General features: G+C 41.8%; 1 protein-coding gene across 1 annotated transcript in view; it reads right to left on the reverse strand.

The window, feature by feature from the left end:
- The window catches only part of DNAI2 (dynein axonemal intermediate chain 2), a 91,005-nt gene extending 70,984 nt beyond the window's left edge, over positions 1-20,021 (reverse strand). The window contains exons 1-5 of the mRNA XM_044003300.1: positions 19,929-20,021; positions 9,548-9,738; positions 6,531-6,692; positions 5,044-5,165; positions 1,199-1,341 (exon numbers count right to left, since the gene is read on the reverse strand). Of these exons, the coding sequence (XP_043859235.1) occupies positions 1,199-1,341; positions 5,044-5,165; positions 6,531-6,692; positions 9,548-9,730 (610 nt within the window). The 5' untranslated portion in view covers positions 9,731-9,738; positions 19,929-20,021. The remainder of the gene's footprint in view (positions 1-1,198; positions 1,342-5,043; positions 5,166-6,530; positions 6,693-9,547; positions 9,739-19,928) is intronic.
- Between the last annotated feature and the right edge of the window lie 4,633 nt (positions 20,022-24,654).

The following is a 24,654-nucleotide window of genomic DNA, read 5'->3' on the forward strand; positions in this document are numbered from 1 at the left end:
TCCAACCTCAGTAGCTTACTATCTGTGTGACCCATGGCAAGTCACTTAACCCCGTTTGCCTCAGTTTCCTCATCTGTAAAATGAGCCAAAGAAGGAAATGGCAAACGATTCCAGTAGCTTTGTCGAGAAAACCCCAAAATGGGTCACAAAGAGTCAGATGCAACTTAAAAAAGACTTAAACAACAAAACATTCCATCTTAGACCTGGAATTCTCTCCTTCCTCATCTCTGCTTCCTGCCTTCCCTGGTTTCCTTCAAGTTCCAGCTCTAAGAAGCCTTTTCTAATCCCCCCTTAATGCTAGTGCCTTCTGTCTTGCTAGTTATCTCCAGATTATCCTGTCTATATCTTGTTTGTACACAACTGCATATATAGTGTCTCCCCTGTTAGACTGTGATCTCCTTGAGGGCAGGGACTGGTTTTGGTTTTGCCTTTCTTTGTTATCCCTAGCACTTAGCACATGGCATGTAATAGTTGCTTAATAAATATTTGTTGACTTGACTTTAAAAAGAAGAAAAAGAGAACAAAGAGGAAAAAAAAATCAGGAAAACCCATCGAATCATTGAATATATGGAATGTTCCATACCACTAATTTAAAATTTTACAACTCACGGAGGCCAAGAGGGCCATTCAAAATTTTTAATGGAAGTCCGAGAATCGATTTTCCTCTGTCAGTTACGGAGGGCATTCCTTTCATATGTCGGAATTGTTGTTGTTCAGTTGTGTCTGACTGTTCTGATCCTGACCTCATTTGGGGTTTTCTTGGCCAAGTTACTGGCGTGGTTTGATGTTTCCTTCTTCAGCTCACTTTACTGATAAGGAAACTGAGGCAAACAGAGTTAACAAAGTCACCTAGTTACTAAGTGTCTGAGACTGGTTTTGAATTCAGCAAGATGAATCTTCCTTACTCTAGACCCACCACCCTATCCACTGGATCTCACAGCTCATGATTGAGAACGTACCTAGTTCTGTGTGTCCCAGCAGTCTCTAAACATAGCAATACCTTGAAAAAAATTTCACTAAATACAATGACATCACCTGCCCAGAGAAGTGGTTTTCAAAGAGAATTCTTTTTCTTCAGCTGCAGGTCTACCGAGGGACTTTCTATACCCAAAACTTTATGGTACCTTCTTCCCAAAGCCCCTAACTTGCTCCCACCTGCCAAGCTGCAAGATGTTGTTGTGTTATTCCCATTTCTCACCCAGGTCCCAGATGAATGAGTCATAGCTCATGTTTACATCAGCCCGTTGGAAATCCAGACAGGAATATGCCACAGCTAACTTCCGGTTTGCATCAGGGTGCCAGGACAGGTGAGTTGCTGTACGTTTGATTTCATATGGGTCCCTTTGGGGAAAAATAAAATCATATGCAAGGTCAAGCTCCCCTCAAGGGTAACAGAGGGGGAAAATCTTGCAAACCATGACTACTGGGGTAAACTGCAGCACTTCTTCATCAGGGAGACTGGGAAGGATGTTAAATGTGTAACCTGACTTTCACCCTGGCAGGGCTCTTAGCACTCCTCCTGGCAGCTAGGTGGTACAGGTATGGTGTGTAGAGTACTGGAATTGGAGTCAGGGAGATCTGTATTTAAATCCACCCTTGGACACTGAGGGTGTGAATGAGAAAATCACTTAAGAGAAAATCACTTTCTGGGTTCAGTTTCCTCATAAAATGTGAATAATAGTTGCATCCACCTCCCAGGGTTGTTTCAACTGCATCTATCCATGCCACCTATACGCACTGATATGTATTGAGACAACCCATTGGGACATAATGATATTACAGGAATTAAACCCAATTGGAGATTTTTTTTATAAGAGTAAAAACTTAAGTGGCCTGAGCTTCTATAGGTCATGATGCCCAGTAGCCTGGCACCCAGGGAATGTTTCAAGTCTTCGTAGATTCACTTCTTCCCATTATGATCAGTTAAGCACTCAGCCAATCAGTCAGTCAATCAGTCAGTCAACAGGCATTTTAAAATCACTTACTATGTGCCAGGCACCAAATTGGTTGGCAAGTAGCCTCATCCAAGGTCCAGAAACCTCCTTCTAAATGAACAGAAGCTCATTTCATCCAATTTATTGAGCTGTTTAGAGTAAGTAGGAACTAAGCTCTATAAAGTGGTTGGAAGGCCATTGTAATTAATTTTTTAATTCAGAATTTCCAGAGCACTTTGAATATCATCCAAGTGCTTTTTATGGTCAATTTTAAACTCAGTATTTTGGCATCTGGAGTCCAGGAAAGTGCAGATTGGCCTAGGTAGAGGTCTCCTGGCCTTTGAATTTCTGGTCCCAGCTCCATTAGAGATTTCAATTACAAAGCATTCCAATTAACTCAAGTTTAACAGATCCAGACTTCTAAAGTCTGTAAAACAAAAGGTTGGGCCAACAATGAAGAGATTGGGAATGAATGTAGAGTTTCATAAAAAAAAAAACCAAAACCAAAACCAAAAAACTCTTCTTCCACAAAATAACAAAATTGCTTGTAGGCATGGTTTCAATTTCTGGGGCAGCTAAGGTGACACAGTGGATAGAGTGGTCAGCTGGAGTCAGGAAAACTCATCTTCTTGAGTTCAAATTCTGCCTCAGACACTTACTAAGCTGTGTGACACTGGGTAAGTCACTTCAACCTGTTTGCCTCAGTTTCCTCATCTGTCAAATGAGCTGTAGAAGCAAATGACAATCTGCTCCAGTATTTCTGCCAAGAAAACCCCAAATGGGGTCATGAAGGATCAGACATGAATGAAAAGACTGAACAATGACAACTCATGGTTTCAATTATCATCTTTCTGCAGATGATTCTTAGATCTATTTGTCCAGTCCTATAATCTCCTTCCCTTAGATCTCTTGAATCTCTACATGCCTATTAGACATCTCAAAGTGGATTCCTATAGATATCCTTACACGCCCCAAAACTGATTTCATTATCTCCCTCCCCCAACCTTACCCTACCTCCTAACTTCCCCTATTACTATCACCACTCTACCAGGTAGCCAGGCTCACCACCCAAGTGTCAATCTCAACTCCTCACTTTTCCTCATTCCCCAGTTACAGTCAGTGGTTAAGTCCTATCATCTCTACCTTTGTAACATTTCTCACATGTGCCCCCTTCTCTCCTCTGACACTACAACCATCATGAGCAGGTCCTCATCACCTCACACCTGAACTATTGCAAGTCTTCTGGATGATCTTCCTCCTTCCAGTCTTTTCCCTTCTCTTGCCCATCCTCTGCTCAGCTATCAAATTAATCTTCTTGAAGTACAGGTCTGGCCATATCACCCCCACCCTCCCATTCAGTCAGTTCCAGTGGCTCCCTATCACATTCAGGATCAAATATAAAATCTTCTGTTTGGCTTTCCCAAGTCATTTATTCACTTAGCCATTCCCTAATAGATGGGCATTGCCTCAATTTTCAATTCTTTCCCACCAGAAAAGAACAGCTATAAATATTTTTACCTATACATCCTTTGAGTTTTTTGTCTTTTTTGGGATACAGACCTTGTGGCAGTATTGCTAAATCAAAAGGTATGAATGGTTTTATAGCCCTTTGGGCATAGTTCCAAATTGCTCTACAAAATGGTTGGATCAGTTCACAACCCCACCAACAGTGTGTTAGTATCTCATTTTTCCCACATCCCCTCCAACATTTGCCATTTTCCTTTTCTGTCCTATTAGTCATTTTAATAGGTATGAAGTAGTACCCCAGAATTGTTTTAATTTGCATTTCCCCACTCAATAGTGAGGTAGAGCACTTTTTCATATGGCTATAGGTAATTTTGATTACTTCATCTGAAAACTGTTCCTATATTTTGATCATCTATTAGTTGGGGAATGTCCCAGGCCCTTTATCATCTGGTTCCTTCCAACTGATGCAGTCTTCTTATACCTTACTCCACTATCAGAGCCCCCCATCCCCACAGACTCTGACATTCAGTGATACTAGTCTCCTTGCTGCTCCTTCCACAAAACACTGCATCATCTCTACTTTCACTGGCTATCCTCCATGCCTGGAATGGTCTCCATCCTCACCTCCACCTGCTGGCATTAAGTTCCATCTTCTACAGGAAGCCTTTCCCATTTCTCCTTAATCTTAGCACTTTCCCTCTGCAATGGCTCCTAATTGACCACGTATAGGTTTTGTTTGCACATAGTTGTTTGTATGTTTTCACCTCCATTAGACTGTGAGCTATTTGAGAGCAAAGATTGTTTTTTGTTTTTTATTTAAATTTTGGGGGGAGTGTTTACTTTCTACCTTTCCTTTAAATCCCCAGCACTAAGAAGAGTGTCTGGCACATGGTAGCCACTTAATGAATGCTACTTGACTGAACTTCACTAGTCTGACTCTTTTTTCAATACCCCGCCCCCATACAACTAGTAAGTGACTGAGGCTGGATTTGAACTCAAGTCCTCCTGAATCCATCTGAATCTATCCACTGCATCACCCAGCTGCTCCAAACCTTTCATTTTGACAGAGGAGGAATCCGAGTTCTGAGGGCTGATGTGGCTTGCTTTACTATAGACACACAGCTCACAAAGGGTTGAGCTAGGGTTTGAATTTCTGGCTTCTGACTCCAAGCCCAGCACTCCTTCCACTTTGCTGCTTGTTTATAAATTGCTTTAAAGTCTTTGTGTGTTTATCCTGTCCCTCTGTTTAGCCTGTCTTTTCCAGTGATAGGAACTGTCATTTTGTTCCTCTTAACCTTCCTATCATAGGTGTAGTAGATGGGGTGTTAGACATGGAGTAGAAAAGACCTGAGTTCAAATTCTACCTCTAGACTCTTAAATAGCTGTCTAATTCTGGGCAGGTCATTTCATCTCTTTGGGCCTCCACTTTCTCCCCTGTAAAATGAGAGGCTTGGACTCAGTGGCCTCTAAGGTCCCTCCTATCTCTAAATCCTGTGACAGACACTTGCTTCTTTGTCAAGGGGCCCACATCAAGCCCTGACTGACTGATCAGGGCTCCCTATTCACTGGGAGCACCTTATTCCTGGAATAGATGTGAGGTGAGGCCCAAGATCAGGCGGAGACCTGGCCCGGCTGTGAATACCTGAAAACATTGATGGTTTTGGCTGAAAGAACCTCATCAGACACTTCTACTGCATCCTCTTCATCAAAATACTCTCCATAAATATCAATGGCATTGTTCTGTTTAATGCAATGCTCCATCACCTGGGACACAGAGAGAATGGCTTCTGTTACTTTTTTCAGACTGCTTGGGATTTGATGGGCAAATAGTCTAGAGTGAAGGGGTAGAGCTGGGGGTAGGGAGGTGGGGATTTTATGATGAGAGTGGTAGAAAACTATTCAGGATATTGTCTAGTGCACCATGGGGCTCTTCCAGCTGCTAAGAAATGAGCAAAGGAGGGAGAAAGAAGGGAAAAGAGCTAGGTCTGGTTCCTAAAGAATGGCCATGGAATAACAGAATTAAAATCTTCCTTCCTTCCTTCCTTTCTTCCTTTCTTCCTCCTTCCTTCCTTCCTTCCTTCCTTCCTTCCTTCCTTCCTTCCTTCTTCCTTCCTTTCTTCCTTTCTTCCTTCCTTCCTCCTCTCTCCCTCCTTCCCTTCCTTCTTTTATTCTTCCCTCCCTTTCTTTTCCTTTCCTTCATCCCCCATCTTCCTCCCTCCCTCATTTTATTCTTCCCTTCCTTTCTTCTTCTTTTCCTCTATCCCTTTCCTCCATCTTTCCTTTCTTTCCTCCCTCTCTTCCCCTTCCCCTTCCTTCCTCATTTCTTTTCTTCCTTCCTCCCCCTCACTTTCTTTCCTTTTATTTCCTTCCTTCCCCTTCTTTCCTTCTTTCTTTCTTCCTCCTCTCCTCTCCTTCCCTTCCCTTCTTTACTTCCTTTCCTCCTCCCTTCCTCCTTCTTTCCTTCATTCATATCCCCTCTCCCTCTCTCATTTAAAGACTAGGTCTCCCTATCTCACTCAGTCTAAAAGTAGGAGTTACTCAAAGCCAAATCCCATTACTGATTGGCAAGATTACTTTAGATTACTCTCCTCTGCTACAGCTTGGGCAATGTCCCCAGCAACCCAACTCTTTCCTGCATACTTCTTGGGGACTCATCATATTGTTCTGAAGTAGTACAAACATCCAATCGACTTATCTCACTGAAGCTCAGAACCCTGGAACTCCAGACAGTCTTAGTCTGTCTCCTCAGTAAATGGGATTATAGGTATGTAACACCATGGCTGGCTAGTGTGTTTATTTTGTGCAAATCCTATATGCACTGTCTCTGAACATATTATATTTCCCCAATAGAATGTAAACTACCTGAGGACAGGAACTGTATTACTTTTATATTTGTATACTAGCTTCTAACATAGTGCCCAGTGATTGATTGTGGTCCCCTTGGGGAAGGAGTTCCTCTGTGGGGTTTAGAATCATCTTTGCAGGAATGAGGCTCCCTCCATTAAATTGTATTATGGTACTCTTTTTTCCTACCAAATCTGACCATCTCTTGGATGATTAAAGACAGGGTAGGGGAGAGGATGGGGGTAAAGTAGGTAGAGAGCAGAAAAAAAGAACTTGCTGCCTCACATAACCAAGCTGCATGATGGCATTGATATAATTCTCATCCTTCTCCACTTTTTTCCGGAATCGGATTGTCTGCTCCAGTTCTAGTGGGTTCACATCTTTGGGCCAGCCCCCTTCTAAGTGATTAATTCCTCGGGTCTCCATCTCAAACCTTTCTGTGTTGACCTATAAAATGCAGGACAGAAGGTAAAAAATAAAAACAAAACACCCAGTTTCAGTTTCATCTTACCTGCATCAAAACAGTTTCATCTTATGGGAATCAAAATGGCAAACACGACCAAAAAATGGAAGCAGTCAGTTTTGGAGAGGCTGTGGGAAGACAGACACACTAATACTGCATGAAGCTGTGAACCTGTTTAACCATTCTATTGTTACTTTATTGATTTATTTATTTTGGTAAGTTTTTAATTTATTTTAAAAGAAAAGAAAAAAATTGCCATGTGCACAACAGAACATAATAGAGGATTCAATATAAAACAATAAATTTTCATTTCAAGAAAACCTCTGTAATAAATACATTGTTTTCAAAGCTGCTCTGCTTTTCTTTGCTTCCTTGTTGGTTTTCTTTTGTTCTCTGCTGTGCACTTTTTTTTTTTTTTTGGCGAGGCAATTGGGGTTAAGTGACTTGCCCAGGGCCACACAGCCAGTAAATGTCAAGTGTCTGAAGCCAGATTTGAACTCAGGTACTCCTGAATCCAGGGCCGGTGGTGCTCTATCTACTGTGCCACCTAGCTGCCCCCTGCTGTGCACTTTTTACTTTATTTTTTCCTTTCCCTCCCCTATACCCTAAAGAAAGCTACAATTATGCATGGTGCTATGTAGGTGTTTATGCATGTATCTACGTATATAGATACATACACACATGTATCCACTCAAACACATATACGTACACACGTATATGCACATATACATAGATATCTATAAACATACACATATATATAAGACCATACTATGCTTATTTCTACCTACCATCTGTTTCTCTGACTATTCAACCATTCTAGATAATAACTTGGAATTATGGGAGAAAGGTCACTAAAGTGTTTATCCTCTTGGACCCAGTGGTCCTTATACTGGGCATGCAGCCCAAGGAGGTCAGAAACAGAAAGAAAGGTCCCATATATAACAAATATATGTGGTAGTGTTGTGCTTCTCAGGGGAGTGAGGTAGGGAATCAATTCTGGTGAAATAAAAGGATTCCTTTGCTGCAGTGAAAACCCATTCTACAAACTAGAAACAAAGGGGTGCCCATTCACTGGGAAACAAATTATGATATATGAATATAATGAAAAAATTATTATGGTATAATGGAATATTATTGAGCTATAAGAAATGAGAACTGTGAGAAATTTAAAAGAAATATTGGAAGGCATATGAAGTCATGCAGAATGTGAGAGAAAAATAGGAACCACATTAATTTCATGACATCTTGAAGAACTAACAATGTAGAAATCCCCTAACCACGTGATTGTTAGCTTCAAAAGTCCCCAGACCCCATGAAAGGGCATGGTAAAGCAGATGGTCTCATCCCCTGTTGCAACAACTATTTTCTGTCCCTACATAAAGGATCCTGCTGTTTTGTTTGAAAGGACTGCTTTCACAATTATAAAAGCATTGGTCTCTTTCCCTTGCCTCCTGCCCTTGAACAGGAAATATTTTCTCTTTTTGAATTATAAATCCTTCCACTTGCTTTCCAAACACTCCCCTTTTCTCCTTCACTCGTCCCCCTCCCTCTCCTGTCAAATGCTTTCCTTCCCTAGCCTCAGATGCCACTAAATGTTGCTGGTTGGTTATGTGCTCTGAGTAGTCCTGAAATGTTACAAAACCCAAATGTTTGTTATCAGCAAGGACAGATTACTTACTATACCAATAAATCTCTTTCATTTTGGTTTCCTATCTTTAACCCACAGTCATTGGACCCCCTGGTGATAGGTATGCCTCTTCCAGAAGATGAAGAGAATTCCCTCACAGGAACAAGGAAAGCAGAACAATATACACGTCAATGAAAACATTAAAAGGCAGCTAGCTCAATGCAATTAACATTCTTGATTCTGGAGAAAAGAGGATGGGTGTTCTGTTCTGACAAGGTTACTTTATTGGTCAGCTTTCCTTAGTGGCTTTTTTTTTTCTTTTCAAGGTGGAGTAGTGGATAGAGAACTGGGCTTTGTGGCCCTGGGCACAAATGTGCTGATCTTCACTGATAAAGGGAGTTTCCTCACCAGAGTTTGCTGTACCAATGAAGCCATAAGGGACAGCTAGGTGGTGCAGTGGATAAAGCACCGACCCTGAATTCAGGAGGACCTGAGTTCAAATCCAGCCCCAGACACTTGACACTTCCTATCTGTGTGACCTTGGGCAAGTCACTTAACCCTCATTGCCCCACAAAACAAAAGAAAAAAAAAAACTGAGTTAGAACATTTGGGGCAGCTAGGTAGCACAGTGGATAGAGCACTGGCCCTGGAGTCAGGAGTACCTGAGTTCAAATCCAGCCCCAGACATTTAACACTTACTAGCTGTGTGACTCTGGGCAAGTCACTTAACCCCAATTGCCTCACTAAAAAAAACACAAACAAAAAAATAAACACAAAAAAACCCCAATGAAGCCATAAGTCCAGTCCCTGTCCTTAACCCTAAGGGAGGGTTCAATGTGTGAGAATATGTTGAGAAATTACTATTGTGTTTTATTTAAAGGCATAATTTTTTAAAAATCCAATTTTTATTGGATTTTTAAAAATCCAATAAAATCCTCAATAAAATAATAAAAATAATAAAAAAAATCCTCAATCCTCAATAAAAAAATCACTATTGGGAAGTTCAAGATTCCCTCTCCTCAGAGGTTGATGGGATAGGGAAAGGACCCTCTGACTCTGGAAAAGACATGGCAGTCATTATAGGAAAGGTCACATGGAATTAGGAGGCAAGAAGTACTCTTCTTGCTCTCCACTCTCCCCATCTCCCCAAGTCATCATGACCATAAGACAACATCTTCAAGCAGACCCTGATTCATGGAGGAGAGATACTACCTCATGCTCTGACATGTCATAGGAACACTGAATTCCTGTGTCCACAGGATCCCGTACAACAAACTGGTCTGTAAGTTCCGGATTGGGTGGGATGTCGATGCTCAGCTCCGCCTGTCGGTCGCTGAAGTTGCATTGCTTCCCAAACTCGCTGCGTTTCTTCACGTACACGTAGACTATCTCCATGGTGATGGCTAAAGGTAACAGTACAACAGGAATAGCGAAGTTAGGAAGAAAAGAGCCAATTAGGGGAAAGATAATGAGTTCAGTTTGGAGCATGCTGAGTTTGAGATAACCATGGGATTGAGGTGTCTATGACATTGTGAAGACAGTTTCAATTTCTTTTAAAGAAAAATGAGCTCAATCTAAAGGAGGTAGAATGTTAGGATATTGCTCCTTCTACATCATGTTTAAAACAGAAATGAAGGTGTCACTGATAGAAATAGAAAAGACAGAAGAAAAGTCAGTATAAGATAATAGAATTTGAGTTGTATTTTGGACACAATGAGTTTAAGGTACTAATAGCATGCATCTGAGCAGCTAGGTGGTGCAGTAGATAGAGTACTGGGCCTGGAGTCAAGAAGACATCTTCCTGAGTTCAAATTTCACCTCAGAAACTTACTATGTGACCCAGGACAAGTCACTTAACCTTGTTTGCTTCAGTTTCCTCATCTATAAAATGATCTGGAGAAGGAAATGGCAAACCGCTCCAGCATCTTTGCCAAGATAACCCCAAATGGAGTCAAGAAGAGTTGGATACACAAAAAAACAACCTGACAACAGCATGCATCTAATTGGAAGTGTATCATAGGTGATTAGAAATGTGGAATGTGGGGGCAGCTAGGTGGCGCAGTGGATAGAGTACCAGCCCTGGAGTCAGGAGGATCTGGGTTCAAATGCGGCCCCAGACACTTGACACTTACTAGCTCTGTGACCCTGGGCAAGTCACTTAACGCTCATTGCCCAACCAAAAAACAAAACAAACAAACAAACAAAAAAAGAAATGTGGAATATGGAGGAGTGGTCAGGATTGGGCATAAAGATTTAGAAGTAATGATAATAATTGCTAGTAGTTAGATAGCATTTTAAGTTCAACTATACATTATCCTCTTCTCTTGAGTCCCTTACCCCCTTTTCCTTGCCTGATCTTGCCCTGCCAAACCTCTACCTTAGATCACTCTTAACATTTGCTACCTTTACTCCTAATACATGTACAGCTGAATGAACATGGAGAAAAATCACAAAACCACAAACTACAAATTTATGTTGCAGAAACTTACTACAAGACAATCCTTTTACACCTCCCAAATTAACTCATTATCCCACTCACCACAATCTCCTTTAATCTCCCCTGGTTGTCTCTTCCCCCACCCTCTCAGCTGAGAACCTTGTCTCATATTTTACTGAGGAAAAAAAAACCCAACAACCCAAACCCAAGGTCATTTACTGAGATCCATTTTTTCCCCTTCTCCTTATCTCACATTACCCAGATGCCTTCTGCTCCTCTCTTCTTTATCCTTGTCTCACATGAAGAAGTGGCCCCTTCTTTTTGCCCAGGCAAATCCCTCTACTTGCAAAAGGGAACCCATTCTGTCCTGTCTCCCCTTACAGACTGCTTGGTCTCTCATCCCCTCTCATTCACTTACCTTCAATCTCTTTCTGTCTGTTGGCTACTTCCCTTCTGTCTACAAACACAACCACGTCTTCCCCATTTCTGAAAACCCTTCACTTGATCCATCATCCATCCCTGTTAACTATTGCCTCCTGTCTCTCATGCCTTTTGTGCCTGCACCACTTGAAAAGGCTATGACGGGAGCATCTGCGTCTTTTCCTCTCACTCCTTACGGTTTGAACTTGTGACTTCATCATTCAACTAAAACTGCTCTCTCTAAACTTAACCACTTAAAGCTATATTTAATGGCTTCTTCTCAACCTTCTTTTTTTAAAAAAAAATTAATAAAGTATTTAATTTTTTTCCTGTTACATGTAAAGATAGTTCTCAACTTTTGTTTATACAAGCTTTCCAATTTCAGATTTTTCTCCCTCCCTCCCCCCTCCCCTAGACAGCAGGTAATCTGACATAGGTTATATATATATATATATACATAATAAAATTAAACATATTTCTGCGTTAGTCATGTTATAAGAGAAAAATCAGAGCAATGACGAAAAACCTCAAAATAGAAAAACAACAGCACCAAAAACAAAAGAAATAGTATGGTTCATTCAGCATCTATACTCCACAGTTCTTTTTTTTTTTCATGGATTTGGAGACCCTCTTCTATCATGAGTTCCCTGGAACTCTTCTGTACCATTGCATTGGTGTCTTCTCAACCTTCTTAACCCCTCCTTTTTAACCTTCTGCCAGGTGACTCCTTGAAGACAAAGACTAAAACTCACCAAAACTTTGTATCTTCCCCAACACCAAGCACAGCGCTTTGCATACAATAAGTTCTCAATGGTTATTATATTTGTACTCATTAAACAAACATGAATTGGGAACATACTATATACAATCCAGGGCAGCTAGGTGGAGCAGTGGATCGAGCACTGGGCTTCGAATCAGGAAGACTCATCTTCCTGAGTTCATATCTGGCCTTAGACACTTACTAGCTGTGTGACCCTGGGTAAGTCACTTCACCCTGTTTGTCTCAGTTTCCTCATCTGTAAAGTGAGCCGGAGAAGGAAATGACAAACCACTCAGTGTCTTTGCCAAGAAAACCCCAAATGGGGCCATGAAGAGTCATACAGGACTGAAAACAACTCAACAATATGTACAATCTACCATGCCAGGCAATGGGGAAGAAACATAGATCCAGGAAAAAGCACATCTTTCAAAGCTGCTTAGAATCTAGTGAGGAAGAGAAAGAAAGCATGGCCACAGACAAATAGAATATATATGAGAAACAGTAAAAAATATTAATACTGCCCTCTGCACCTCAGACACAAGTTTGCAAGAAACAATTTTTATGTAATTTAATATTAATCTAATATTCAAGCATTTCTAGTTTAGAGGGGAAAATATGCAAATTAGCATATCTCACACACACACACACACACACACACACACACACACACACACACACACACACTCCATCCCAGGCTGATTTGAGATAACATTTACAGGAATCTTAAACAAGGAAAATTATGTTAAAATCTAGTTTTGTCTTAACATTCCAAAGCAAGTCACCATTCAATTCCTTCCTTGACAATTTCTCTCAAGGACAGCCAGGGTCTTCTCTCAGTGATCAATATCTCAGTCCTTTCTGAATGGAGGACACCTTCTCTAGGGCACGAGGAAGGCAAGGATCTGAACCAGGCTGGAGTTCAATTTTGTTTTCTACCTTTCATCCATCTCCCTAAGAAAGGGCTTGTGTTCTTGACTTAACCCACCTTCCAAAGGGGCCCAATTTGAAAAGAGTTTTTTTTGACTAGAGAAATATTTTTTTTCCTGTAGTTGAACTAAATAGGTTTTTAACATGCTTCCTCAAAACACAAGCTTCGGTATTTTTAGTAAGAGGCTTATAAAGAATTCTGAGGTGAGATGAGAAAGAAATCACTGCCACTTGGGAGGACAAAGGAAGATTCTGTTCTGGATTCACATATATTCGGTAACATGCATTATGCCAATCGAACCTGGGAACTGTGGTTTTGAAGAGGTCTGATGAATTGGAGGTGTGGTAGCTCACCTCCTTGCCTGGTTTCAAGACCCCGAGGGAGCTGTTGTTCAGTTATGAAGTGGGCAAGGAGCTGAGGACTTGGGTAGCCATGGAGCCAGAAAATTTATATACTGGATATCAGTTCCTGAATCCCTGGGGATACTTTCAGGGCCATGATGGTGAGTCAGTCAGTTAATAAACATTTATTAAGCACCAGCTACATGATAGACACTGTGCTAATTGCTGGAGATGCAAAGAAATCCAAAAGACTGTGATCCCTTAAGGAGCTAGAAATAATCAACAAAAGGTAGGCACTAGAAAAACAGAAAATGAATCAGAAGACCTCCTGAGGAAAGCTGGAAGATGGGTAGGAGGTAGTAAGAGGATACCTTGATGATGGTGGCGATGATGACAGTGGCATTTATATATTATTTTGTCTTGCAAAGGATTTTACATGTTATCTTATTTAATAATCATAAAGTTTATTATATGTAGCATTTATACAGCCATTTAAGGTTTGCAAAGCATTTTACAAATATTGTTTTATTCTCAAAAAGAGAAAACTAGAGGGGCAGCTAGGTGGCGCAGTGAATAAAGCACTGGCCTTGGATTTAGGAGGACCTGAGTTCAAATCCAGCCTCAGACACTTGACACTAGCTGTGTGACCCTGGGCAAGTCACTTAACCCTGATTGCCCCACAAAAACCCCCCAACCCTACAAAACAGGTGCTACTATTATCCCCATTTTATAGATGAAGAAATGGAGGCAGATAGCGGTAAAGTGACTTGCCCAGGGTCACATAGCTAGCAAGTATCTGAAGCATGATTTGAAGTTAGGTCTTCCTGACTTTAGGTCTAGTGCTCTGATCTATAGTGTTCTACCTATGTACTATTTTTTGTTGTTGTTGTTTGTTTGAAGGGCAATGAGGGTTAAGTGACTTGCCCAGGGTCACACAGCTAGTAAGTGTCAAGTGTCTAAGGCCGGATTTGAACTCAGGTCCTCCTGACTCCAGGGCCTGTGCTTTATCCACTGCACCACCCAGCTGCCCCCTACCTATGTACTATTAAGGCCTCTATTTGACAGATGAAGAAACTGAGGCACAGTTAGACTAAGTGACTTGTCACACAACTATTAGTCAAAGCTGATGAAATTATCACATGCTGCTCAGAAATCACAGCTTTTTTACTCCATTATCTTTGCCAAGAAAACCTCAAATGGGGTCACGACTCAACAATGACAAAAAAAAGGTCCACTCCAGCTTCAAATCTAGGATCTTATCATCCTCATGACAACTCTGAAATAATTATTCCCATTTTACAGCTGTGGTTAAGAGAAGGAATAATAATAACAATAGCTAGCATTTAAATATTACTGTAAGGTCTGCAAAATTCATTATATATATTTTCTAATTTGATCCAAGAAATATCCCTGTGAGGGAGGTGCTATTATTATCCCCATTTTACAGATGAGGAAACTGAGGCTGACTTTCGTGGTTAAGTGATTTGTCCAATGTCTGTGGTAGGCTACAAATCTAGGTTTTTCTAACTCGAGAGTACAGCAATCTATCTCTAATTGTCATATTGCCTCACTTAGGGAGAATCAGGTATTTGTGCAAATTAATGTCAAAATTATTTTCTTCTTTCTTTTGCCACCATGACATCAATTCTTTAAAAATAAATAAAATGGAGGCAGCTAGGTGGCACAGTGAATAAAGCACCAGCTCTGAACTCAGGAGGACCTGAGTTCAAATCCAACCTCAGACACTTAACACTTACTAGCTGTGTGACCTTGGGCAAGTCACTTAACCCTCATTGCCCAGCAACAAAACAAAAACAAAAACAAATAAAATAGCCCTGCAACATGGTCCACATTCCCTGTCCTGTAGGAGCTCAAGGCTGTTGGTCGATGGCTATTGCAGAAGGAATGCATGGGTTCCCTGGGTTCCCCTTTGGAGACAGTTGTTCTGAGAGTCAAGGGCTTCTATGGATATCAGAAGGCTTAACAGAACAGTTACCTTCAAGACAAACATTTCTTTTGCAGAGATACTGTTTTCAAAGCTTCACTTTCATAACTTAAAGCTTCCCAGGCCAGCAACAGTAGCTGACAACAGCTACATTGTGCCCTCCTTGGGACAGAGACAGAAGGGACATTTAAAATCTAAGCATGACAATGCCCCAGACAGCCAGAGTGAAGAGCTAGCTGGCCTACATTCATGGGCCTAGATCAGCGTCCTTCTCACAAACTTACTGGGCAGCCTCATAAATGGGGAGGTCAGAATCCCTTTCATTTCTCTGAAGCAAATGCCTAAGAGTGAGATTCCTGACTTGCAGACACAATGCCCCTGGCTAGTGCCCTGAAAGAAAGATAGATACTTTCCTGGCCTTGGAGGAATTTACAGCCTAAGTCAGATAACAATGGGGGGGGGGGAGAACAATCTGTCAAGCTTTGGTTTTCCCTCTACTTGTCTAACCATCCCACACCACAGTCTCCTTTGCTAGCTCTTTAGTATACATGTTATGTGTCCTAAGGCTCCGTTTTTGGCCTTCTCTAGTCTCTCTCTCTCTCTCTCTCTCTCTCTCTCTCTCTCTCTCTCTCTTTCTCTCTCTCCTCTACCTTTCTCATTCTCCTTCTTCCACTTTTTCTTCCTATTCTTTTCCCTCTCTTCCACTCTTTCTCATCCTTTCTTCCTCTCTTCCTTCCCTTTCTCTCTCTTTTGTTTGTTTGGGGTTTTTTTGGGGGGGGCAGGACAATGAGGGTTAAGTGACTTGCCCAAGGTCACACAGCTAGTAAGTGTCAGGTGTCTGAGGACACATTTGAACTCAGGTCCTCCTGAATCCAGGGCCAGTGCTTTATCCACTGCACCACCTAGCTGCCCCCTCCCTTTCTCTCTCTTTGTCTCTCCTTCCTCTTCTTTTCTCTCTTCTCCTTTCTCTTTCATTCTCTCTTTCTTCCTCTTTCTCTTCCTTTCTCTCTTCCATTCTCATTCCCTCTCTCATTCTCTTTCTTCCTCTCTCTCTCTCTCTCTCTCCTTTAAATCTATGCATATTCCTGACAGAGCTACATATCCAGCCCTCCCCTCATCATCAGTTGTCTATTGGACACTTCAAAGTGGAGATCTTAGTGACATCATGAAATCAACACATCTAATCCAGAATTCATTATTTTTCCCTTTAACCCCTCTCCTCTTGCAAACTTCCTTATTTCTGTCCAAGGCACCACTATTCTTCTAATCTCCCTGGTCCATGACCTTGGTATTATCTTTGGCTCTTCCTCTTCAATCTGTATATACAATCATTTACCAAATCTTGCCACCTCTACCTCCCGATCTCCTCTAGAATCCAATGCCTTCTTCTTACTCATATAGCCATCACCTCTGTTCAGACCCCACCACCTCTCATCTAGGTTACTGAAAAAGTTTGCTTGCTTCAAGTGTCTCTCCACCCCAATCTATCCTATACATAACTGACAAGATTTTCTTCAAATGTAGATCTGACCTGGCCACTCTCATATTCAATCAATTCCAGGGCTGCCAATAGGAATTGACTTAGGAGACTTAAGAAAGTGATGGAGAAAATATTAATGATGAAGATTTAACCTTAAAAAAATCTGTCCTCAAAGTGCAGATATGCACACACACATTTTCAGTGAGCCAGTTGTGAAACATTTACCAGCACGCCACTATACTCTCAGGATACCTAATATTTGACACATGACTATATAGAAAAGAGACTGAAGGTTCTGGTATTAATCTATACATTAAATATTAATAAAGCTTAATGTGTTTCATTTAAAAAAGATAAATAATGAATGAAAATAGAAATGCTAATGTTTTATATTGGAACTAATACTAATTAGAATAAAAATAATAATTATTATAATATTTTTGTGCTGTTCAGATCATCTTGCATACTATCCCTGGGCATAAGTATACTCCCTTTTGGAGAACACTGGTAGAGAGTTGATGCCTTCCGTCAAGGAAGATCTGAAAAAGATTTAGGGTCCCAATGAAAATGGAGAAAACAGCAGCCTGGTCCCCTGTATCCTAGGAAATTATGAATTATTATTCATAATTATGAATTCCTTGGACACTTTGATTTTACTCAATAAATGCTTAATTGACAAGATGAATGACTCGGTCTATCCAGGAATCCATGGTGAGGTGCTTCACCACAAGGCAGTGGGTCCATCAAAGGTCAGTCATTCAGCCAACAAACATTCAGCACTGTGCAAGGCCTGTGTTAGCTGCTAGTGATACACAAATAGATATATGGTTATATAAAATATATATTTTTATATATCATATAAATATGTATAAAATAAACTTTAACCTCAAATAGTTTATCGTCTAATGTGGAGGAGGGGGAAGAAATGCACACTAATAACAATGATTCTAGGGAAAGGAAGAATAATCAAACCATAGGTATTTATTAAGAATCTACTATGGGGGGGGCAGCTAGGTGGCGAAGTCTATAGAGCACCAGCCCTGGAGTCAGGAGGACCTGAGTTCAAATTCTGCCTCAGACACTTGACACTTACTAGCTGTGTGACCCTGGGCAAGTCACTTAACTCCAATTGCCTCAAAAAAAAAAAAAAGAAGAATCTACTATGGGGGCAGCTAGGTGGTACAGTGGATAAAGCACCACCCCTGGATTCAGGAGGACCTGAGTTCAAATTCTGCCTCAGACACTTGACACTTACTAGGTGTGTAACCTTGCGCAAGTCACTTAGCCCTCATTGCCCTGAAAAAAAAAAAGAATCTACTATGTGCTGTGGCAGCTAGATGATGGTGCAGTAGATAGAATGTGGGGCCTGGAGTTAGGAAGACCTGAGTTCAAATCCAGCCTCATATACTTACTAGCTATGTGACCCTAGGCAAGTCACTTAACATCTTTTGACCTCAATTTCCTCTCCTGTAAAATAAGGGTTATAATAACACCTACCTCCCAGGGCTGTTGTGAGGGTCAAATGAGATAATACTTGTAAAGTGTTTTTAGCACAGTGCCCGACACATAGTAGGTGCTTAATAAAAGTCGTCATCATTATCAACATGCTGAGCACTGTGCTAGGCTTTAGGGACATGAAGACAAGATAAATGTCCTCAAAGAATTTATATTCTATTGAAACAACAGCACATTCATCTAAGTATTAATGTACATTCAAGATAAGTACAATAGAGAGTAATGGGGGTGGGGGGTAGGGAGTATAGCTTGTAGCTGGATGGATCAGGGAAGGCCTGGGGAAAGGGATGGGGTAGAGAGTAGCATCTGAGTTAGGTCTTGTTGAAGCGATTTTGTTTTGTTTTATTTTGTTTTTGTGGGGCAATGAGGGTTAAGTGACTTGCCCAGGGTCACACAGCTAGTTAAGTGTCAAGTGTCTGAATCCGGATTTGAACTCAGGGCCTCCTGAATCCAGGGCCTGTGCTTTATTGATGAAGGGATTTTAATAAACAGAAATAAGTGAAGAGTCTTTCTAGGCCTGGCCATCAGCCTGAGCAAAAGCGTAGAAACGGAAGTGTGCAGGATGAGAATTGGGGATCCAGAACAGTCGAATTTGTTGGGAATATAGAGTATGTGAAGGGGAAGTAGCCTAAGATAAGATCTGATGGGTAAATTGGAGCCATATTGTAGAAGGCTTTGAATGCCATGATCAGAAGCCATTGGAAGGCAATAGGGCATCACTGAAAGTTCCTTAAGGAGCTTGCCTAAAATATTGGCTTGAATCAGGGATTATACGGAGATAGGCTGGAGGCAGGGATACCGTTTAGGGAGCTGTTAAAAAATCGTCTGATTGAGAAGAGATGTGGGCTTGTTCTCCTGGAGATAGAAAGGACGGGGCTTGCCCACTAATTGGGTGAGTGGGGTGAGGGATTAAACTGTTTCATGTCAGAGCTAGAGCAAATTTTCCTGCCTTGCTTAGGGAACATCTGACCAGAGAGACACGCCCAAATTGTACCTGGCAAAGCCAGCAATGTTGATCAGAACAGTTTGGTGCTGGAGACATCAGGAACGTCGAGGGGAGAGATGTGAATTGGGGTTGAGGAAGTGACTAAACCTGTCCCATGCCAGGTGAAGATAGAAGGAAAAAACCTCCAGAATGGAATAGGAAGTTTTTCTGTTTGGCACTTTAAACCCGTCACGACCTGGCCTCCCGCTGGAAGATGTTCCGTCTTTTGGGACCCTCTATGATCTCAGTCTTTGCCCTGGCTGTCCCCCAAATCCCGGGAGGCTTTACTTATTCCCTCCGCCTCTTAAAATCAATCCCAGGCTTCCTTTGAGACAGCCCCAATGCCACCTTCTACGCGGTTCCTTTCCCGTTTCTCCCCCCTCCCTAGCTGCTAGAAGAGCCCTCTCCCCTAAGCTATGCTGTCTGCATGTTACGTGTCCCTATTTATTTCCATGTCTCTTTCATAGGATGTAAGCTCCTGGAGAGTGATAGAAGGGACAGGACTTGCCCACCAATCGAAAAGAAACGAGCCTGTGATTTAGGGAAATTGTCAGGAAGGAGAGGACCAGGTAGTTGGCGGGGCGGGGGCCGCACGTCTAGTTCTCGCACTAATCTCTCTGGGTGAGGTGTCCCAGACAGAGCCCTTCCAATCCCTCTCCCCTCTCCTCCAAACCTGACACGGAATTTGTTGCAGCACTCTTAATTTATTACAACGATTGTGATCCTCGAACACGGACACCCTCGGGCACCCCTCCTGCCCACCCCCGCCGCCCTCCCCTTACCCTCTGTCCGCTCCTCCCGTGGGTCTGGGGACTAGACGGTCCGGGGTCCTAAGGGCTTCTCAAACGGCTGCAAGTTGCAGAGTTTACACGTTGCCTAGCAACCCCGGCCGGGGCCAGCAGAAAGCAAGAAGAGCCCCAGAGGTCACGTGACGCCCCCCCAAGTTGCTTCGTGTGGAGGCTGGGTGGACACGTAGTCATCCAGTCAACAAGCATGCTTTTATTAAGCGCCTACTATGTGCCGGACACGGTGGTTAGGTCTAGGATTACCAAGAAAAGCAGAACAAAAATAATCTACAAAGTTAGGGGTGGGGGAGTGTTGAAAGGAGTAGAATGTTGAGGAGTGGGCCTGTTGTGGCATCCTTGCTTCTAGGGAGCTCCTGGAATAGCTTCTTTGTTAACAGAGAGCAAACAGGACCACAAATAAGACCATAGATTTTGAGCTACCCTTTGAGTCCATGGAGTCAACATTTTATTTTACAGAAGCTAGAAATGAGGCAAAGAGCCATAACCGGCCCAAGGTTATACAGCTGGTGTCTGTGGCAGGACTTGAAACCTCCCAGTCCAGTGCCCTTTTCCTGAAGTGCTCTTTATCTCAAATACTTGTTGAGGGTTTAGTATTAGCTATAGGATTTTAAAGTTTGCAAAGCACTTCACCTGCTCTAAGTCCTTTGAGCCTTTCAAAGTAAGTAGCATGATATTATACCCATTTGACAAACAAGGAGACTGAGGCAGGTCATTGCATTTCTCCAAGGTCACACCATTACGAGGAGTCAGGAGCAGGATTCGAAACAACCTCTCCTGATTCCCAGTGTGACCAATGGTTCACACTATCTCTCTCAAAGGGGTTATTTACAGTGTGAAGATGTTAAACTTGGAATCAGAGAGCCTGGGTTAAAACACATGTTCTGATACTTCATTTCAACACCTTGGGGCCTCAGTTTCCCCATCTATATGAAATAGTTGGACTTGATGAGGTCTAAGTGTCTTTCAGCTTTAAATTCTAGGAGATATACAAAGTTATGGTGGGCTGCTTTGCTCAAAGCACTTAAAATTCTAGTTGGTTAAGTGGGTATAAATCTAACAGAGCAGTCCCAAGCAGCCTACGGAAGAACCCTATGGGTTGGTAAGCCAGAGAAGGAGTAAAAGATCTTTGAAGTTGGCTTTTGTGGATGGTTAGGACTTGGATGGGGGAAAGATGGGGGAGCAGGATATGAGTAAAGGAAGGTAGGAATGGATAAAGTATGTTTCCTGGACAATAACTATGGAGTGTTTGGCACAGTTCCTGGAACATTTTTGTCATTCAGTAGTTTCAGTCGTGTCTGACTCTTCATGATCCCATTTGGAGTTTCCTTGGCAAAGATAATGGATTGGTTTGCTATTTCCTTCTCCAGCTCATTTTACAGATGAGAAAACTGAGGTAGATGGGGATGAAATGACTTACCCAGGGTCACACAGCTAGGAAGTATCTGAGGCTGGATTTGAATTCATGGAAGAGGAGTCTTTCTGACTCAAAGCCTAGTGCTCTATCCACTGTGCCACCTAGCTGCCCCACCTGACCCATAGTAGGCGCTTAATAAATGTTTATTGAATTGAATTGATTGAACAGTGAGCTACAAGTTTGGAAAGATATGTTGGGGTTTGATTCTGGAGAATACTGAATGTGACACAGGGGAACACTGAATGTAAGGATAATGAGTTTAGAGTATTAGAACTGTATAGAGGGGCAGCTAGGTGGCCCTGGATTCAGAAGGACCTGAGTTCAAATCCGACTTCAGACACTTGATACTTATTAGCTGCGTCACCCTGGGCAAGTCACTTAACCCTCATTGTTCCCTCCCCTGCCTGCACAATAACTGTCTAGTGTGAAAAATCAGAATATTCAGGTCTCAAATTTCTAGGCAAAACAGAATGAAAAGGTCTCAATTTTAAAGCTGAAATGACTAGGTTGCAATAGGACATTCTAACAGTAGTCTATATCTTGTATGTACTGAGTCATTTACATGTCTTCTCCATTTAGAATGTAAGCTCCTTGAGGGAAGGGACTATCCCCCCCCCCCTTTTTGATATGATCAGCCTTAGCACCTTGCAGGGACAAAGTAAGCACTTAATAAATGCTTATTGGCTGACTGACTGACTCACCAACAGGCCTTCTGTTTTAAAATTTTTAATCTTGGTGTCCTTGAAGTTAAATGTTACTGTTTTGTCATGACTTAACACCATGAATATATTTTTGGCTTATTTTTCTTTCCTGTTAGATAAACACCCTGTTCCTGAATTGTAACTTTATTGTTAGCCCAGTAGTCCTATGATAATTGCTTTAAATTCTCTAGAAGACCCTTAGCAACCTCTATAAACTCTTAGTTTCCTCTTTAAAGTTGAGATTCTTGACTGCAAAAGGGAAACCCATAACGGTCAACAATATTCCAAGAAATTGCTTGATTAATTAGAAAATAATTTCTAGGGGGCAGCTAGGTGGTGCAGTGGATAAAGCACCGGCCCTGGATTCAGGAGTACCTGAGTTCAAATTCAGCCTCAGACACTTGACACTTACTAGCTGTGTGACCCTGGGCAAGTCACTTAACCCCCATTGCTCCCCTCCAAAAAAGAAAAGAAAAGAAAAGAACTTCTAACACATCAAGGACAGTTAGGTGGTACAGTAGATAGATCTCCATCCCTGAAGTCAAGAAGAACTGAGTTCAAATTTGGTCTCAGACACTTAGTAGTTGTGTGATGCTGGACAAGTCACTTAACCCTGTTTGCTTCAGTTTCCTCATCTTTAAAATGAACTGGAGAAGGAAATGGCAAACCATTCTAGTGCCTTTGCCAAGAAAACCCCCAAATGGGCTCATGAAGACTTGAACATGACTGAAACAACTGAACAACAATCATTCATCAACTCCTCTAAAACATAATGAAGAGTGGGCAGCTAGATGGCGCAGTGGTTAAAGCACTGGCCCTGGATTCAGGAGTACCTGAGTTCAAATCCGGCCTCAGACACTTGACACTTACTAGCTGTGTGACCCTGGGCAAGTCACTTAACCCCCATTGCCTGCAAAAAAAAAAAAAAACAAAACAAAACATAATGAAGAGTAACTGGCACTGGCCCTGGAGTCAGGGGGACCTGAGTTCAAATACGGTCTGAGACACTTGACACTTACTAGCTGTGTGACCCTGGGCAAGTCACTTAACCCCAACTGCCTCAACAACAACAACAACAAAAAAGAGTAACTGGATTTATTTTCTTCAACAAATGGAGAGAGAGCATCAGACTTGGAGTTTGAGTCTTTGGTTATTTACCACTACTGAGACTCTTTACCAGTCCTTGACCAGGGCCTTCTCACTTAACTCCTCAGAGTTGAAGCTTACTTCCCTGGAGAGACCCTGTGGTAAAGGACTGGACTTGCATTTAAGGGAAACCTAAGATTGAATCCCAGATCTTAGCTTATTAGCTCTGAGACCATATATAAGTAATTGAATTTGTAAAATGGTGGTAATAATAACACGTGCCTAGTGGGATTGTTGTAATCAAACGAGGTAATATGTGTAAAGTACTTTACAAAAACTTTAAGCACTATATAAATGTCATCTATTATCATTACCTGCTTCACAAGGTTGTTATGAGGAAGGTGTTTTTAAAAGTACCATCTATGTAACTGTTAGGCAGTAGGGAGTCTTTGAGTTTTTGAGCAGGAGAATGGCATAAAAAAATTATACCCTCCCTCAATCTGAACATATGAATATTTTTTCACCTCTACACATCAAATGTGTTACCTGCCTTTCCTCTGTGTGGAGGATACATTTATCCTCCACACACCTTTAGTTATTCAGTCATTTTAGTTGTGTTTGACTTTTTGAGATCCCATTTGGGGTTTTCTTGGCAAAGATACTTGGAGTGGTTTGTCATTTCTTTCTCCAGCTCATTTTACAGATGAGGAAACTGAGGCAAACAGGGGTTAAGTGACTTGCCCAGGGTCACACAACCAGTGAGTGTCTGAGGCTGGATTTGAACACAGGAAGATGAGTCACTGCACCATGCACATAGTACATGCTTAATAAATATTGTTCAATTGAAATGAATTAAGTTCCATAAAAAAAAATTGAGAACCGACTCACTCCAAAACAAAAGCCAATGGGACTACTTTTGCTCCATCCATTCCACCCTACCACAACTCCTTTCCCAGCCACCATCTTCTCTGAGCCAAGGATAGCAACAGAGTTTGAATAGGAGAGAAATCAGTTGGGGACTATGACACAAAGAATGGTTCTATTGTCTAGCCAGATGGCTATCAGATACAGATAAAGCTCACGAGTTAAGAAAAGCACTCTTCCCAAAACAAGCCTTCGTTGGTTCTGATTTTAGTTATAAATTGTTTCCCCTACTCCCTTCTCCAGATATGAGTACACAAGGTTAGTTTCAGTTTCGACACATAGTTTCCTTCCAATATATTCTGATGATGGGGAAAGAGGAATGCTGTAAGAGAAAACCCCATTCATCTTTTGTTTTCTATTATCTGAGTAGCACCCCACCCAGTACAGCATGGCATCACAGCCCCCATGTCTAGATTGGCAGTGCACCCAACTCCCCAGCCTCTGTCCCTCTTGTACTGGCTCCCACCTGGTTATGGAGTCCAACAGAGTTAATATGGCATCTCTGCTGGGTGTTTGTGTACTCCACAAACGATTGTTTACAGTAGGAGGTGTTAGTGAATTTTTTCCAGTGATCCTG

Source organism: Dromiciops gliroides, chromosome 4 (assembly GCF_019393635.1).
Source record: "Dromiciops gliroides isolate mDroGli1 chromosome 4, mDroGli1.pri, whole genome shotgun sequence".
Taxonomy (NCBI): domain Eukaryota; kingdom Metazoa; phylum Chordata; class Mammalia; order Microbiotheria; family Microbiotheriidae; genus Dromiciops; species Dromiciops gliroides.